Source organism: Anomaloglossus baeobatrachus, chromosome 3 (assembly GCF_048569485.1).
Source record: "Anomaloglossus baeobatrachus isolate aAnoBae1 chromosome 3, aAnoBae1.hap1, whole genome shotgun sequence".
Lineage (NCBI taxonomy): Eukaryota > Metazoa > Chordata > Amphibia > Anura > Aromobatidae > Anomaloglossus > Anomaloglossus baeobatrachus.
Window position 1 is genome coordinate 7,687,135 of NC_134355.1, and position 18,527 is coordinate 7,705,661.

Genomic DNA, 18,527 nt, shown 5'->3' on the forward strand with positions numbered 1-18,527 from the left:
CATGAGGGGGGCTGGTAATGGAGGGGGGAGGGGGCTCTATAGTGATACTGTATGAGGGGGGCTGGTAATGGAGGGGGGGAGGGGGCTCTATAGTGATACTGTATGAGGGGGGCTGGTAATGGAGGGGTCTCTGTAGTGATACTGTATGAGGGGGGTTGGTAATGGAGGGGGGGAGGGGGCTCTAAAGTGACACTGTATGAGGGGGGCTGGTAATGGAGGGGGGGAGGGGGCTCTATAGTGATACTGTACGAGGGGGGCTGATAATGGAAGGGAGAGGGGGCTTTATAGTGATACTGTATGAGGGGGGCTGGTAATGGAGGGGGGAGGGGGCTCTATAGTGATACTGTATGAGGGGGGCTGGTAATGGAAGGGAGAGGGGGGCTCTATAGTGATACTGTATGAGGGGGGGCTGGTAATGGAGGGGGGAGGGGGCTCTATAGTGATACTGTATGAGGGGGGCTGGTAATGGAGGGGGGGAGGGGGCTCTATAGTGATACTGTATGAGGGGGGCTGGTAATGGAGGGGGATCTATAGTGACACTGTATGAGGGGGGCTGGTAATGGAGGGGGGGAGGGGGCTCTATAGTGATACTGTATGAGGGGGCTGGTAATGGAGGGGGGAGGGGGCTCTATAGTGACACTGTATGAGGGGGGCTGGTAATGGAGGGGGGGAGAGGGCTCTATAGTGATACTGTATGAGGGGGGCTGGTAATGGAGGGGGATCTATAGTGACACTGTATGAGGGGGGCTGGTAATGGAGGGGGGGAGGGGGATCTATAGTGACACTGTATGAGGGGGGCTGGTAATGGAGGGGGGGAGGGGGCTCTATAGTGATACTGTATGAGGGGGGCTGGTAATGGAGGGGGATCTATAGTGACACTGTATGAGGGGGGCTGGTAATGGAGGGGGGGAGGGGTCTCTGTAGTGATACTGTATGAGGGGGGGCTGGTAATAGAGGGGGCTCTATAGTGATACTGTATGAGGGGGGCTGGTAATGGAGGGGGAGGGGGCTCTATAGTGACACTGTATGAGGGGGGCTGGTAATGGAGGGGGGAGGGGGCTCTATAGTGATACTGTATGAGGGGGCTGGTAATGGAGGGGGGGAGGGGGCTCTATAGTGATACTGTATGAGGGGGGCTGATAATGGAAGGGGGGAGGGGGCTCTATAGTGATACTGTATGAGGGGGGCTGGTAATGGAGGGGGGAGGGGGCTCTCTAGTGATACTGTATGAGTAGTGCTGGTAATGGAGGGGGGAGGGGGCTCTATAGTGATACTGTATGAGGGGGGCTGGTAATGGAGGGGGGAGGGGGCTCTATAGTGATACTGTATGAGGGGGGCTGGTAATGGAGGGGGGAGGGGGGCTCTATAGTGACACTGCATCAGGGGGGCTGATAATGGAGGGGGATCTATAGTGACACTGTATGAGGGGGGTTTTATAGTTATTTTCCCGTCAGTGGGATTTTGGGGGGATTTACCGCGGTTTCCTCGGTCTCCCCAGTATTCGCGGCTCCTGGAGGATTTGAGTTGTTCTCACCAAGACTTGGAGCGGATAATTCAAGCTAAGAATAAAGAGCAGGAAATCAAGGTGCGTCCTCCACATCCCTGACACACGGGCGGGGTCTGTCCAGTTCTGCTGGGAGTTGTAGTCCTCACATTGTGATTTTTCTGTTTTTTGCAGGAGGAGATGGAAAGGATGGAGGCGCGGAAGGAGGAGGTTCTGTACCACGTGAACGACGTCCTGGACAACGAGCTGCAGTGCATCATCTGCTCCGAGCCCTTCATAGAGGTGAGGGGCCGGCACCGCCACCCGGGGGAGGGGGGTGCTACAGTATATCACAGAAGTGAGTACACCCCTTACATTTTTGTAAATATTTTATTATATCTTGCACAATGTGCAGTGTCAGTGTGCAGCTTGTATACAGTGTGCAGTGTCAGTGTGCAGCTTGTATACAATGTGCAGTGTCAGTGTGCAGCTTGTATGCAATGTGCAGTGTCAGTGTGCAGCTTGTATGCAATGTACAGTGTCAGTGCGCCGCTTGTATACAATGTGCAGTGTCGGTGTGCAGCTTGTATGCAATGTGCAGTGTCGGTGCGCAGCTTGTACACAATGTGCAGAGTCGGTGCGCAGCTTGTACACAATGTGCAGAGTCAGTGCGCAGCTTGTACACAATGTGCAGTGTCAGTGTGACAGCATGTGAGCGAGAACACCGAATGTAACACACCTGCTGCTTCAGTCACTCCGGAGACCTTGTGACATTAAAGAGTCACATGAAACAGAAGAGGGAAGATGGCTAATTGGGGGCAGTTTGGCCATTTTCACTTAGGGGTGTACTCACTTTTGTTGCCAGCAGTTTACATATTAATGTCTGTGATGAGTTATTTACACTGTTATACAAGCTGGGCACTGACACTGCACATTGTATACAAGCTGCGCACTGACACTGCACATTGTATACAAGCCACTGCACTGACACTGCACATTGTATACAAGCTGCGCACTGACACTGCACATTGTATACAAGCTGCGCACTGACACTGCACATTGTATACAAGCTGCGCACTGACACTGCACATTGTATACAAGCTGCGCACTGACACTGCACATTGTATACAAGCTGCGCACTGACACTGCACATTGTATACAAGCTGCGCACTGACACTGCACATTGTATACAAGCTGCGCACTGACACTGCACATTGTATACAAGCTGCGCACTGACACTGCACATTGTATCACAATCAGACCTGCAGCAATGTCCCAGGAGAAGGTATAAGAAAATATTCACACATGTCAGGGGTGTACTCACTTCTGTGATATCCTGTATATTACAGGCCAATCAGTGGGACTCATCCAATGCTCGATCCTGAAGCTTCACTCCAGGAGACGTCCTAGTGATTGGGCTGTAATGTCATTCCCAATGTCCGCAGATGTGACGTGCATTACCCCGTGTTTACTGCCCCCCATAGGCGGTCACCCTGAACTGCGCCCACAGCTTCTGCGCATATTGCATCCAGTCATGGAGAAGTCGGAAGGAAGAATGTCCCATCTGCCGGCAGCAGATAACGTCCCAAACACGCTCCCTCGTCCTGGACAATTGTATCAGCCGCATGGTGGACAAGCTGAGCCCCGAAATGAAAGATCACCGACTGGCCCTCCTCCTAGAGCGCAAAGGTGAGAGGTGGGTGACCCCAACCACAGCGGCCGGTTACTGACATCTAGAGAAAGCAGACCACGAACCGCTGATCTCTGGTGATGGATAGGAGGTGTTCTCAGTGATGTCACCGCTGATCTCTGGTGATGGATAGGTGGTGTTCTCAGTGATGTCACCGCTGATCTCTGGTGATGGATAGGAGGTGTTCTCAGTGATGTCACTGCTGATCTCTGGTGATGGATAAAAAGTGTTCTCAGTGATGTCACCGGTGATCTCTGGTGATGGATAGGAGGTGTTCTCAGTGATGTCACTGCTGATCTCTGGTGATGGATAGGCGGTGTTCTCAGTGATGTCACTGCTGATCTCTGGTGATGGATAGGAGGTGTTCTCAGTGATGTCACTGCTGATCTCTGGTGATGGATAGGAGGTGTTCTCAGTGATATCACCGCTGATCTCTGGTGATGGATAGGAGGTGTTCTCAGTGATGTCACTGCTGATCTCTGGTGATGGATAGGAGGTGTTCTCAGTGATGTCACTGCTGATCTCTGGTGATGGATAGGAGGTGTTCTCAGTGATTTCACCGCTGATCTCTGGTGATGGATAGGCGGTGTTCTCAGTGATGTCACCGCTGATCTCTGGTGATGGATAGGAGGTGTTCTCAGTGATGTCACTGCTGATCTCTGGTGATGGATAGGAGGTGTTCTCAGTGATGTCACCGCTGATCTCTGGTGATGGATAGGAGGTGTTCTCAGTGATGTCACTGCTGATCTCTGGTGATGGATAGGAGGTGGTCTCAGTGATGTCACCGCTGATCTCTGGTGATGGATAGGAGGTGTTCTCAGTGATGTCACCGCTGATCTCTGGTGATGGATAGGAGGTGTTCTCAGTGATGTCACCGCTGATCTCTGGTGATGGATAGGAGGTGGTCTCAGTGATGTCACTGCTGATCTCTGGTGATGGATAGGAGGTGTTCTCAGTGATGTCACCGCTGATCTCTGGTGATGGATAGGAGGTGTTCTCAGTGATGTCACTGCTGATTTCTGGTGATGGATAGGAGGTGTTCTCAGTGATGTCACTGCTGATCTCTGGTGATGGATAGGAGGTGTTCTCAGTGATGTCACCGCTGATCTCTGGTGATGGATAGGAGGTGTTCTCAGTGATGTCACTGCTGATCTCTGGTGATGGATAGGTGGTGTTCTCAGTGATGTCACTGCTGATCTCTGGTGATGGATAGGAGGTGTTCTCAGTGATGTCACCGCTGATCTCTGGTGATGGATAGGCGGTGTTCTCAGTGATGTCACTGCTAATCTCTGGTGATGGATAGGAGGTGTTCTCAGTGATGTCACCGCTGATCTCTGGTGATGGATAGGAGGTGTTCTCAGTGATGTCACCGCTGATCTCTGGTGATGGATAGGAGGTGTTCTCAGTGATGTCACCGCTGATCTCTGGTGGTGGATAGGAGGTGTTCTCAGTGATGTCACCGCTGATCTCTGGTGATGGATAGGAGGTGTTCTCAGTGATGTCACCGCTGATCTCTGGTGATGGATAGGAGGTGTTCTCAGTGATGTCACCGCTGATCTCTGGTGATGGATAGGAGGTGTTCTCAGTGATGTCACCGCTGATCTCTGGTGATGGATAGGAGGTGTTCTCAGTGATGTCACCGCTGATCTCTGGTGATGGATAGGAGGTGTTCTCAGTGATGTCACCGCTGATCTCTGGTGATGGATAGGAGGTGTTCTCAGTGATGTCACCGCTGATCTCTGGTGATGGATAGGAGGTGTTCTCAGTGATGTCACCGCTGATCTCTGGTGATGGATAGGAGGTGTTCTCAGTGATGTCACCGCTGATCTCTGGTGATGGATAGGAGGTGTTCTCAGTGATGTCACCGCTGATCTCTGGTGATGGATAGGAGGTGTTCTCAGTGATGTCACTGCTAATCTCTGGTGATGGATAGGAGGTGTTCTCAGTGATGTCACCGCTGATCTCTGGTGATGGATAGGAGGCGTTCTCAGTGATGTCACCGCTGATCTCTGGTGATGGATAGGAGGCGTTCTCAGTGATGTCACCGCTGATCTCTGGTGATGGATAGGAGGTGTTCTCAGTGATGTCACCGCTGATCTCTGGTGATGGATAGGAGGTGTTCTCAGTGATGTCACCGCTGATCTCTGGTGATGGATAGGCGGTGTTCTCAGTGATGTCACCGCTGATCTCTGGTGATGGATAGGCGGTGTTCTCAGTGATGTCACCGCTGATCTCTGGTGATGGATAGGCGGTGTTCTCAGTGATGTCACCGCTGATCTCTGGTGATGGATAGGCGGTGTTCTCAGTGATGTCACCGCTGATCTCTGGTGATGGATAGGAGGTGTTCTCAGTGATGTCACCTCTGATCTCTGGTTATGGATAGGAGGTGTTCTCAGTGATGTCACCGCTGATCTCTGGTGATGGATAGGCGGTGTTCTCAGTGATGTCACCGCTGATCTCTGGTGATGGATAGGCGGTGTTCTCAGTGATGTCACCGCTGATCTCTGGTGATGGATAGGAGGTGGTCTCAGTGATGTCACCGCTGATCTCTGGTGATGGATAGGAGGTGGTCTCAGTGATGTCACTGCTGATCTCTGGTGATGGATAGGCGGTGTTCTCAGTGATGTCACCGCTGATCTCTGGTGATGGATAGGAGGTTTTCTCAGTGATGTCACCGCTGATCTCTGGTGATGGATAGGAGGTGTTCTCAGTGATGTCACCGCTGATCTCTGGTGATGGATAGGAGGAGTTCTCAGTGATGTCACCGCTGATCTCTGGTGATGGATAGGAGGTGTTCTCTGTGATGTCACCGCTGATCTCTGGTGATGGATAGGCGGTGTTCTCAGTGATGTCACCGCTGATCTCTGGTGATGGATAGGAGGAGTTCTCAGTGATGTCACCGCTGATCTCTGGTGATGGATAGGAGGTGTTCTCAGTGATGTCACTGCTGATTTCTGGTGATGGATAGGCGGTGTTCTCAGTGATGTCACCGCTGATCTCTGGTGATGGATAGGAGGAGTTCTCAGTGATGTCACCGCTGATCTCTGGTGATGGATAGGAGGTGTTCTCTGTGATGTCACCGCTGATCTCAGGTGATGGATAGGCGGTGTTCTCAGTGATGTCACTGCTGATCTCTGGTGATGGATAGGAGGTGTTCTCAGTGATGTCACCGCTGATCTCTGGTGATGGATAGGCGGTGTTCTCAGTGATGTCACTGCTGATCTCTGGTGATGGATAGGAGGTGTTCTCAGTGATGTCACCGCTGATCTCTGGTGATGGATAGGAGGTGTCCTCAGTGATGTCACCGCTGATCTCTGGTGATGGATAGGCGGTGTTCTCAGTGATGTCACTGCTGATCTCTGGTGATGGATAGGAGGTGTTCTCACTGATGTCACTGCTGATCTCTGGTGATGGATAGGAGGTGTTCTCAGTGATGTCACTGCTGATCTCTGGTGATGGATAGGAGGTGTTCTCCGTGATGTCACTGCTGATCTCTGGTGATGGATAGGAGGTGTTCTCCGTGATGTCACTGCTGATCTCTGGTGATGGATAGGAGGTGTCCTCAGTGATGTCACCGCTGATCTCTGGTGATGGATAGGCGGTGTTCTCAGTGATGTCACTGCTGATCTCTGGTGATGGATAGGAGGTGTTCTCAGTGATGTCACTGCTGATCTCTGGTGATGGATAGGAGGTGTCCTCAGTGATGTCACCGCTGATCTCTGGTGATGGATAGGAGGTGTTCTCAGTGATGTCACCGCTGATCTCTGGTGATGGATAGGAGGTGTTCTCAGTGATGTCACTGCTGATCTCTGGTGATGGATAGGAGGTGTCCTCAGTGATGTCACCGCTGATCTCTGGTGATGGATAGGCGGTGTTCTCAGTGATGTCACCGCTGATCTCTGGTGATGGATAGGAGGTGTTCTCAGTGATGTCACTGCTGATTTCTGGTGATGGATAGGAGGTGTTCTCAGTGATGTCACCGCTGATCTCTGGTGATGGATAGGAGGTGTTCTCAGTGATGTCACCGCTGATCTCTGGTGATGGATAGGCGGTGTTCTCAGTGATGTCACTGCTGATCTCTGGTGATGGATAGGCGGCCTTCTCAGTGATGTCACCGCTGATCTCTGGTGATGGATAGGAGGCGTTCTCAGTGATGTCACCGCTGATCTCTGGTAATGGCTAGGCGGTGTTCTCAGTGATGTCACTGCTGATCTCTGGTGATGGATAGGAGGTGTTCTCAGTGATGTCACTGCTGATCTCTGGTGATGGATAGGAGGTGTCCTCAGTGATGTCACCGCTGATCTCTGGTGATGGATAGGAGGTGTTCTCAGTGATGTCACTGCTGATCTCTGGTGATGGATAGGAGGTGTTCTCAGTGATGTCACTGCTGATCTCTGGTGATGGATAGGAGGTGTCCTCAGTGATGTCACCGCTGATCTCTGGTGATGGATAGGCGGTGTTCTCAGTGATGTCACCGCTGATCTCTGGTGATGGATAGGAGGTGTTCTCAGTGATGTCACTGCTGATTTCTGGTGATGGATAGGAGGTGTTCTCAGTGATGTCACCGCTGATCTCTGGTGATGGATAGGAGGTGTTCTCAGTGATGTCACCGCTGATCTCTGGTGATGGATAGGCGGTGTTCTCAGTGATGTCACTGCTGATCTCTGGTGATGGATAGGCGGCCTTCTCAGTGATGTCACCGCTGATCTCTGGTGATGGATAGGAGGTGTTCTCAGTGATGTCACCGCTGATCTCTGGTAATGGCTAGGCGGTGTTCTCAGTGATGTCACTGCTGATCTCTGGTGATGGATAAAAAGTGTTCTCAGTGATGTCACTGCTGATCTCTGGTGATGGATAGGAGGTGTTCTCAGTGATGTCACCGCTGATCTCTGGTGATGGATAGGTGGCGTTCTCAGTGATGTCACTGCTGATCTCTGGAGATGGATAGGAGGTGTTCTCAGTGATGTCACCGCTGATATCTGGTGATGGATAGGAGGTGTTCTCAGTGATGTCACTGCTGATCTCTGGTGATGGATAGGAGGTGTTCTCAGTGATGTCACTGCTGATCTCTGGTGATGGATAGGCGGTGTTCTCAGTGATGTCACCGCTGATCTCTGGTGATGGATAGGCGGTGTTCTCAGTGATGTCACTGCTGATCTCTGGTGATGGATAGGAGGTGTTCTCAGTTATGTCACCGCTGATCTCTGGTGATGGATAGGAGGTGTTCTCAGTTATGTCACCGCTGATCTCTGGTGATGGATAGGCGGTGTTCTCAGTGATGTCACCGCTGATCTCTGGTGATGGATAGGTGGTGTTCTCAGTGATGTCACCGCTGATCTCTGGTGATGGATAGGAGGTGTTCTCAGTGATGTCACTGCTGTTCTCTGGTGATGGATAGGAGGTGTTCTCAGTGATGTCACCGCTGATCTCTGGTGATGGATAGGTGGTGTTCTCAGTGATGTCACCGCTGATCTCTGGTGATGGATAGGCGGTGTTCTCAGTGATGTCACCGCTGATCTCTGGTGATGGATAGGAGGTGTTCTCAGTGATGTCACCGCTGATCTCTGGTGATGGATAGGTGGTGTTCTCAGTGATGTCACCGCTGATCTCTGGTGATGGATAGGCGGTGTTCTCAGTGATGTCACTGCTGATCTCTGGTGATGGATAGGAGGTGTTCTCACTGATGTCACTGCTGATCTCTGGTGATGGATAGGAGGTGTCCTCAGTGATGTCACCGCTGATCTCTGGTGATGGATAGGCGGTGTTCTCAGTGATGTCACTGCTGATCTCTGGTGATGGATAGGCGGTGTTCTCAGTGATGTCACCGCTGATCTCTGGTGATGGATAGGAGGTGTTCTCAGTGATGTCACTGCTGATTTCTGGTGATGGATAGGAGGTGTTCTCAGTGATGTCACCGCTGATCTCTGGTGATGGATAGGTGGTGTTCTCAGTGATGTCACCGCTGATCTCTGGTGATGGATAGGTGGTGTTCTCACTGATGTCACCGCTGATCTCTGGTGATGGATAGGAGGTGTTCTCAGTGATGTCACCGCTGATCTCTGGTGATGGATAGGAGGTGTTCTCAGTGATGTCACCGCTGATCTCTGGTGATGGATAGGCGGTGTTCTCAGTGATGTCACCGCTGATCTCTGGTGATGGATAGGCGGTGTTCTCAGTGATGTCACCGCTGATCTCTGGTGATGGATAGGAGGTGTTCTCAGTGATGTCACCGCTGATCTCTGGTGATGGATAGGCGGTGTTCTCAGAGATGTCACTGCTGATCTCTGGTGATGGATAGGCGGTGTTCTCAGTGATGTCACTGCTGATCTCTGGTGATGGATAGGAGGTGTTCTCAGTGATGTCACTGCTGATCTCTGGTGATGGATAGGAGGTGTTCTCAGTGATGTCACCGCTGATCTCTGGTGATGGATAGGAGGTGTTCTCAGTAATGTCACCGCTGATCTCTGGTGATGGATAGGCGGTGTTCTCAGTGATGTCACTGCTGATCTCTGGTGATGGATAGGCGGTGTTCTCAGTAATGTCACCGCTGATCTCTGGTGATGGATAGGAGGTGTTCTCAGTGATGTCACCGCTGATCTCTGGTGATGGATAGGAGGTGTTCTCAGTGATGTCACCGCTGATCTCTGGTGATGGATAGGCGGTGTTCTCAGTGATGTCACCGCTGATCTCTGGTGATGGATAGGAGGTGTTCTCAGTGATGTCACCGCTGATCTCTGGTGATGGATAGGAGGTGTTCTCAGTGATGTCACCGCTGATCTCTGGTGATGGATAGGAGGTGTTCTCAGTGATGTCACCGCTGATCTCTGGTGATGGATAGGAGGTGTTCTCAGTAATGTCACCGCTGATCTCTGGTGATGGATAGGCGGTGTTCTCAGTGATGTCACTGCTGATCTCTGGTGATGGATAGGCGGTGTTCTCAGTGATGTCACCGCTGATCTCTGGTGATGGATAGGAGGTGTTCTCAGTGATGTCACCGCTGATCTCTGGTGATGGATAGGAGGTGTTCTCAGTGATGTCACCGCTGATCTCTGGTGATGGATAGGAGGTGTTCTCAGTGATGTCACTGCTGATCTCTGGTGATGGATAGGAGGTGTTCTCAGTGATGTCACTGCTGATCTCTGGTGATGGATAGGAGGTGTTCTCAGTGATGTCACTGCTGATCTCTGGTGATGGATAGGAGGTGTTCTCAGTGATGTCACTGCTGATCTCTGGTGATGGATAGGAGGTGTTCTCAGTGATGTCACCGCTGATCTCTGGTGATGGATAGGAGGTGTTCTCAGTGATGTCACCGCTGATCTCTGGTGATGGATAGGCGGTGTTCTCAGTGATGTCACCGCTGATCTCTGGTGATGGATAGGAGGTGTTCTCAGTGATGTCACCGCTGATCTCTGGTGATGGATAGGTGGTGTTCTCAGTGATGTCACCGCTGATCTCTGGTGATGGATAGGAGGTGTTCTCAGTGATGTCACCGCTGATCTCTGGTGATGGATAGGAGGTGTTCTCAGTGATGTCACCGCTGATCTCTGGTGATGGATAGGAGGTGTTCTCAGTGATGTCACCGCTGATCTCTGGTGATGGATAGGAGGTGTTCTCAGTGATGTCACTGCTGATCTCTGGTGATGGATAGGAGGTGTTCTCAGTGATGTCACCGCTGATCTCTGGTGATGGATAGGAGGTGTTCTCAGTGATGTCACCGCTGATCTCTGGTGATGGATAGGAGGTGTTCTCAGTGATGTCACCGCTGATCTCTGGTGATGGATAGGAGGTGTTCTCAGTGATGTCACCGCTGATCTCTGGTGATGGATAGGAGGTGTTCTCAGTGATGTCACCGCTGATCTCTGGTGATGGATAGGAGGTGTTCTCAGTGATGTCACTGCTGATCTCTGGTGATGGATAGGCGGTGTTCTCAGTGATGTCACCGCTGATCTCTGGTGATGGATAGGAGGTGTTCTCAGTGATGTCACTGCTGATCTCTGGTGATGGATAGGAGGTGTTCTCAGTGATGTCACCGCTGATCTCTGGTGATGGATAGGTGGTGTTCTCAGTGATGTCACCGCTGATCTCTGGTGATGGATAGTAGGTGTTCTCAGTGATGTCACTGCTGATCTCTGGTGATGGATAGGCGGTGTTCAGTGATGTCACCGCTGATCTCTGGTGATGGATAGGTGGTGTTCTCAGTGATGTCACTGCTGATCTCTGGTGATGGATAGGCGGTGTTCTCAGTGATGTCACTGCTGATCTCTGGTGATGGATAGGCGGTGTTCTCAGTGATGTCACCGCTGATCTCTGGTGATGGATAGGAGGTGTTCTCAGTGATGTCACTGCTGATCTCTGGTGATGGATAGGAGGTGTTCTCAGTGATGTCACCGCTGATCTCTGGTGATGGATAGGCGGTGTTCAGTGATGTCACTGCTGATCTCTGGTGACTGGTTGTGCTGATGGGGGTGGTTGTTTGGGAGTAGTAGTGAAGGTTTGTTTTGTGTAATGAGAACTGTTTTTTTTTCCATCTTCTGCACTTCCTGATTTCGGGGTCTGCGGGGGTCGCACTGATGATGGGTGGCTTCAGTTGTTCTCTGGTGACTTGTTGGAAATGGTTCGTACCCGCCCCCGCTCTCGGCCCTCCCCCACCTGCCCGGTCCCGCCCTCAGTTGCCCGGCCCCGCCCTCGGCCCCCCGATCATCCAGTTGCACCGTTGCTGTGTTACATGCCCGCCATTACCGCTGTGGTCACTGCTGCGTCCATCACTCCGGATCCAGTGCCGCTTGTTTCTGGCTCTTACATCCGTTCCTCGGGTTCGCTGTCCTCCATCCACCATTCGGCCGATCTTCTTCCGTGGGGGGGCTCTTATGGTTTGGCGTCACAGCTCGTGTCCCCGTCCTTTCATGTGGTATTGTGGAGACTCGATCTGATTCGTCTGTGATTCTTCTCACATCTACACAGCATTTAGTTTTCCTTTTTGTGGTGGATCTGAGGAAGCCTCATGTTTTGGGGTTCGCTTAGTGATAAACCTCTGGCACTTTGGGTCGTGCTGTCCAGGAAAGGACACTACTGGTGTTTCCTCTAATCAAGAGTGCTGGCTCTGAGATTTAGAGCCTGAAAGGTTCAAAACATTGTTACCCTTTTGCTCGTCACTAGAGATGGGCATTCCCACAGATATTTGGGATCGGCGGGTGCAACCATATTTTTTTCTTTAAAAAAAAAAAACTGTTCAGGACCAGAATTAACCACAAACTTCTGCCCAGACACCGATCCTCACAGATATAGTCTATAGGGATCCAAATATTGCGTTTTAAAATGGTGGTTGAAAGGGCTAGAGGGATTAGAGCAGAAGCGTTATTCGTACCAAGTCTCCCCAGCACGGCTGTCACACTACTGCCTGGGGCCGCTCATTATTACTCATACATATTCACTGCTTTCTCCGCCCACCGGCAGTCCTGGTGTCTGTGATTGGTTGCAGTCAGACCGTGCGCCCCCCCTTCATGTTACAAGCGTGTCTGATTGCAATCACACATGCTGGCTGCGTCCCTATAGTGATACAAAAATATATAAATTGTCGTAGGGTTCCCTAATATTATGATACCAGCACAGATAAAGCCACGGCTACAGGAGGCAGCCCCCAGTTGTGCTCATCTTGGCTGTGTGTCAAAATAAGAGGAATCGCGTGCGGCTTTTTAAAATTTATTTATTATTATTATTAATAATAATTTATTTAAATTAATTTTTAAAAAGCGGACGTGTGGTCCTCCCAATTTTGATGCACAAGCCATGATAAAGCCAACAGTTGGGAGCTGGTATTTCCAGGCTGTGAAGGTCCATGGTTATTGGATCCCCCAACCTAAAAATAACAGCCTGCAGCCGCCCAAGGTTATCGCATTCATTAGATGTGACAGTCTCTGCGTTTCCAGGCTCTTGATGATTGCCCTGTTGTGGTGGCAATTGGGGTAATATAAGGAGTTAATGACAGCTCACAGCTGCTACTTAGCCCTAGGCAGGTATTTAGGAGACCCCCCCTCCCATTACTAATCTGTAAGTGAAAAGAAATAAACACAATAAATCAAAAAAATCCTTTATTTGAAGTACAGTTAAAAAACCCACCCTCTTTCACCAATTTATTAACCCCCCCAAACACCCAGGTCCAACATAATCCACACGAGGTCCCACGGTATTTCTGGCTCTAATACATTACTGAAGTCACAGCACGCAGGCACAGAACATGACCGACCGCTGTGGCTTCAGGCAGAGACTGAGCGGTGACGTCACTCAGTTTATTTGTAGTCACAGCTGCAAGTTCCTATGGCCCTTTACCTGTGACTGCAGTAATCTGACCTCAATGACCTCACCTCAGATGAACTGAGTTCACAGATCTGCATCTCCTGGCAAAAAAACGCACTAAAGCATTTTTTGGTGTGCGTGTTTTGCCAATAGATGCAGATTTGGTGCTGAAATTTATACAGCATATTCCTGCACCAAATCGGCATTTTCTGGCAAAAATACGCATCAAAACATCATGCAGTATTATTGCGATATTTTACCAGGAGATGCAGATTTGGTGCAGGAATATGCTGTATAAATTTCAGCACCAAATCTGCATCTCTTGGCAAAAAACGTACAAAAAAATGGTGTTAGTGCGGTTTTCTGCAATAAGATGCAAATTTAGTGCTGAAATGTCTGCACCAAATTTGCATCTCCTGGCAGAAGTCGGCTTTATCATGGCTGGATATCAAAATTGGGGGGAACACATGCCGGGGGTTTTAAATTATTTATTAAAATAATATAAAAAAGATATAAAAAAATAAAAAAACGTATGCAGTTCCTCCTATTTTGATACACAGCCAAGATAAGCGCAGGGCTGGGGGCTGCAGCCTGTAGCCATGGCTTTATCTGTGCTGGGTATCATAATATGGGGGGACCTTACGCCAATTTATTTATTTTTACACCACTATACTACAATCACAGACGCTGTCACACGGTGGGGGCAGTCTGCACCCTGCAACCAATCAGAAACGGGCACTGCCAGTGGGCGGGGGAAGCAGTGAATATGTATGAGGTTAATGAGCGGCTCTGGAAGTTGTTCCGCAGTGCGGGAGACGCGGTGAGTATAATTTGCTTGTCTTGCTACCTTACTAACTTTTTTTTTTTTTTTTTTTATTACCCGGGTGGCCAAATCCAGATTACACAGAGTTCCCGGAGAACTCCGGGGTCAGTGCACGGATACTGTGTAACTGTTATGGATTCCGGATTTTACAGGAGCAGGAGCAGTGGAGCTGAATGTGGTGGAAAAGAGTGTGGAAGGGTGGTGTAGGGGTGATGGAGGAAGGATCTGGCGGCAGGGCGGTGGAACAGGGGGCGGTGGAACAGGGGGCGGTGGAGCAAAAAGCTGGCTGCAAGGGTGGTGGATCAGGGGATGCTGGGGGCGGTAGAGGAAAGAGCTGGTGGATCCGGGTTAGTGTGTGCAGAATCAGAGTGCGGAGGGTGCTGGCTGCAATAGAGCTGGATGCCAGTGCGGTGGAGCCGGGTGTGGAAGAGCGGGGTGTGCTGGAGTGGGATGTGGGGAACGCAGGGTGTGGTGCAGGCGCGCTGAGTGCGGTGGAGCAGTAGTTGACTGGGGTGCACTAGGTGCAGGGGGTGTCGGTGCTGTAGCATTGCAGTGGGGGGCACTATGTGCAGGGGGTGCTGGTGTGGTGGCAGTGCAGTGGGGGGGGCACAATGTGCAGGGGGTGCTGGTGCGGTGGCAGTGCAGTGGGGGGGGGGCACAATGTGCAGGGGGTGCCGGTGCGGTGGCAGTGCAGTGGGGGGCACTATGTGCAGGGGGTGCCAGTGCGGTGGCAGTGCAATGGGGGGCACTAGGTGCAGGGGGTGTCGGTGCTGTAGCATTGCAGTGGGGGGCACTATGTGCAGGGGGTGCCGGTGCGGTGGCAGTGCAGTGGGGGGCACAATGTGCAGGGGGTGCCGGTGCGGTGGCAGTGCAGTGGGGGGCACTATGTGCAGGGGGTGCCGGTGCGGTGGCAGTGCAGTGGGGGGCACTATGTGCAGGGGGTGCCGGTGCGGTGGCAGTGCAGTGGGGGGGCACTATGTGCAGGGGGTGCCGGTGCGGTGGCAGTGCAGTGGGGGGCACTATGTGCAGGGGGTGCCGGTGCGGTGGCAGTGCAGTGGGGGGCACTAGGTGCGGTGGCAGTGCAGTGAGGGGCACTAGGTGCGGTGGCAGTGCATTGGGGGGCACTAGGTGCGGTGGCAGTGCATTGGGGAACACTAGGTGCGGTGGCAGTGCAGCGGGGGACACTAGGTGCGGTGGCAGTGCAGCGGGGGGCACTAGGTGCGGTGGCAGTGCAGCGGGGGGCACTAGGTGCGGTGGCAGTGCAGCGGGGGGCACTAGGTGCGGTGGCAGTGCAGCGGGGGGCACTAGGTGCGGTGGTAGTGCAGCGGGGGGCACTAGGTGCGGTGGCAGTGCAGCGGGGGGCACTAGGTGCGGTGGCAGTGCAGCGGGGGGCACTAGGTGCGGTGGCAGTGCAATGGGGGGCACTAGGTGCGGTGGCAGTGCAGTGGGGGGCACTAGGTGCAGCAGTGCAGCGGGGGCCAGTGGAGCAGGGCGCAGGGTCCTACCTCTGCATTGTGTAACCCACTCTCTTGTCTCCTCCGCAGATCTCGCAGAGTCCAGCACCCCCCTCCCGGCCCCCTCCGTCAGTGAGGGCAGCCCCCTTCCTTCTGACGTCTCCATTCTGTCCAGCATTGAGGACATTGAGGACGCGCTGGAGGTGGATGAGGACGCGTCTGACAGCGAGGGGGCTCCACAGCCTCTTCTCGGAGGATGAGTTGGACAGTGATGATTGGGGGGGATCTGTTCGCTGATGATGAGATGTTTGATGATGATGAGGATGATGACGACTACCTTTTTTATACCATGTGAGCGGCGCCATTGGAGGGGGAGGGGGCGCATTAAATCCATTCACTGCTCTTGCTGAGAGTTGGTTTCTTTAGGTGCAGCGCGCGGACGAGAGCGGGTAATTTATTTTGTATTATGTTCTGTACAGGATCGGACCGGGACCGGGTCCAGTTGTAAATTGTCTGCATTTTGTTCTGTTAATATAAAGATCACACTTTTTCAGTTGCCCGGTGTAGGGGGTCTTCAGTTGTTGTGTCCACATCAGACTCTGCTGGGTCCTCCCCCTCTCCCCGCTCTGCTGAATCGCCATGTCCTCCCCTCCCTCCCTGCTCTACTGGGTTGCCGTGGCCTCCCCTCCCCCCTGCTCTACTGGGTTGTCGTGGCCTCCCCTCCCCCCTGCGCTCTGCTGCCGGGTCCCCTCCCCCCTGCGCTCTGCTGCCGGGTCCCCTCCCCCCTGCGCTCTGCTGCCGGGTCCCCTCCCCCCTGCGCTCTGCTGCCGGGTCCCCTCCCCCCTGCGCTCTGCTGCCGGGTCCCCACCCCCCCCTGCGCTCTGCTGCCGGGTCCCCCACCCCCCTGCGCTCTGCTGCCGAGTCCCCTCCCCCCCTGCGCTCTGCTGCCGGTCCCCCTTCCCCCCCCCCCCCCCCCTGCGCTCTGCTGCCGGTCCCTTCCCCCCCCCCCCCCCTGCACTCTGCTGCCGGTCCCCTTCCCCCCCCCCCCCCTGCGTTCTGCTGCCGGTCCCCTTCTTCCCTTCACCCCTGCGCTCTGCTGCCGGGTCCCCTCCCCCCTGCGCTCTGCTGCCGGTCCCTTCCCCCCCCCCCCCCCCTGCACTCTGCTGCCGGTCCCCTTCCCCCCCCCCCCTGCGCTCTGCTGCCGGTCCCCTTCTTCCCTTCCCCCCTGCGCTCTGCTGCCGGTCCCCTTCTTCCCTTCCTCCCTGCGCTCTGCTGCCGTTCCCCTTCTCCCCCCCCCCCCCCTGCGCTCTGCTGCCGGGTCCCCTTCCCCCCCCCTGCGCTCTGCTGCCGGGTCCCCTTCCCCCCCCCCCTGCACTCTGCTGCTGGGTCCCCTCCCTTGCCTCCGCTTTGCCGGGTCCCCTCCCTTGCCTCCGCTTTGCCGGGTCCTCCCCTCCCCCGGGCCGCCGTGTCCTCTCCCCCCTCCGCTCTGCTGCGTCACCAGGTTGCACCTTTCTGTCATTTCTTGCTCCTCGTTATTCACTTTAGTCCTGATCAGCGGCTGCAGCTTCATATTATCGGGGGCTTACACTCTCCACCATGCTTTACACTTCAGCTCTGCTTGTCCACCTCCTGATACAATAGTAAGTCAAGACCGTGTCCTGACCGGAGGACGCCCCAGTCACTCTCCTGCTCCTCGTCATCCTCTGGGCTCGGTGGTGCTGGGGGAGGGGGAATCTGGGGTCTGATGAAGCCCCCTCAGCCTCTCCTGCCTGATAGACGGGATTATTATACATTACGTCCTCCCCAGGTCAGTGACAGGTGGCCCCGCCCCCGCTCCGCCCCCGCTGCAGACACTCGCTGTCCCTGCCTCAATCATCTCGTTGGACTGGTTATTTGGGTCCAGGATTAACCCCTTCTGTGCTGGACTCCACACACCTGAAAACACAACACAAACCTCATTGTAGTGTGTGATCTGCCCTGGCTGTAACGCTGCAGACGTAAGTCTAGACCCCCCGGGATATACAGGTCCCGAGGGCAAAATCTTGTCTCTAATCTTGAGAGCGGGGACAAAAGTGTCCTAGTGTCGGGGCCGGGACCACGCGCCAACTACCAACGGATCAGGTGTTGTACTGCCGCATTGCATGTACCATTAACCAGCAGGGCACTGGGTGTACCACTGACAAGCCGGAAACCAGATGCCAATGGTGCCTCTGACCGCCCATGGAGCGGGCATCCACTGTGGCTCTGACCACCAGGGAGCGGGCATCCACTGTGCCCCTGACCGCCCAGGGAGCGGGCATCTACTGTGCCCCTGACCGCCCAGGGAGCGGGCATCCACTGTGCCTCTGACCACCAGGGAGCGGGCATCCACTGTGCCTCTGACCACCAGGGAGCGGGCATCCACTGTGCCTCTGACCACCAGGGAGCGGGCATCCACTGTGCCTCTGACCACCAGGGAGCGGGCATCCACTGTGCCTCTGACCACCACTGAGCGGGCATCCACTGTGGCTCTGACCACCAGGGAGCGGGCATCCACTGTGCCTCTGACCACCAGGGAGCGGGCATCCACTGTGCCTCTGACCACCAGGGAGCGGGCATCCACTGTGGCTCTGACCACCAGGGAGCGGGCATCCACTGTGGCTCTGACCACCAGGTAGCGGGCATCCACTGTGCCTCTGACCACCAGGGAGCGGGCATCCACTGTGCCTCTGACCACCAGGGAGCGGGCATCCACTGTGCCTCTGACCACCAGGGAGCGGGCATCCACTGTGGCTCTGACCACTA

General features: G+C 53.7%; 1 protein-coding gene across 2 annotated transcripts in view; it reads left to right on the top strand.

Annotated features, from left to right (window-relative positions):
• Window positions 1-16,299, top strand: part of RNF8 (ring finger protein 8) — a 31,590-nt gene extending 15,291 nt beyond the window's left edge. The window contains exons 5-8 of one of the 2 annotated variants that reach the window (XM_075337910.1): window positions 1,499-1,585; window positions 1,679-1,786; window positions 2,968-3,172; window positions 15,834-16,299. In XM_075337910.1, coding sequence (XP_075194025.1) covers window positions 1,499-1,585; window positions 1,679-1,786; window positions 2,968-3,172; window positions 15,834-16,003 — 570 coding nt within the window. In that variant the 3' untranslated portion in view covers window positions 16,004-16,299. Of the gene's footprint in view, window positions 1-1,498; window positions 1,586-1,678; window positions 1,787-2,967; window positions 3,180-15,833 lie in introns of both variants that reach the window. The other variant, XM_075337911.1, reaches the window with a different exon arrangement.
• Window positions 16,300-18,527: the final 2,228 nt, after the last annotated feature.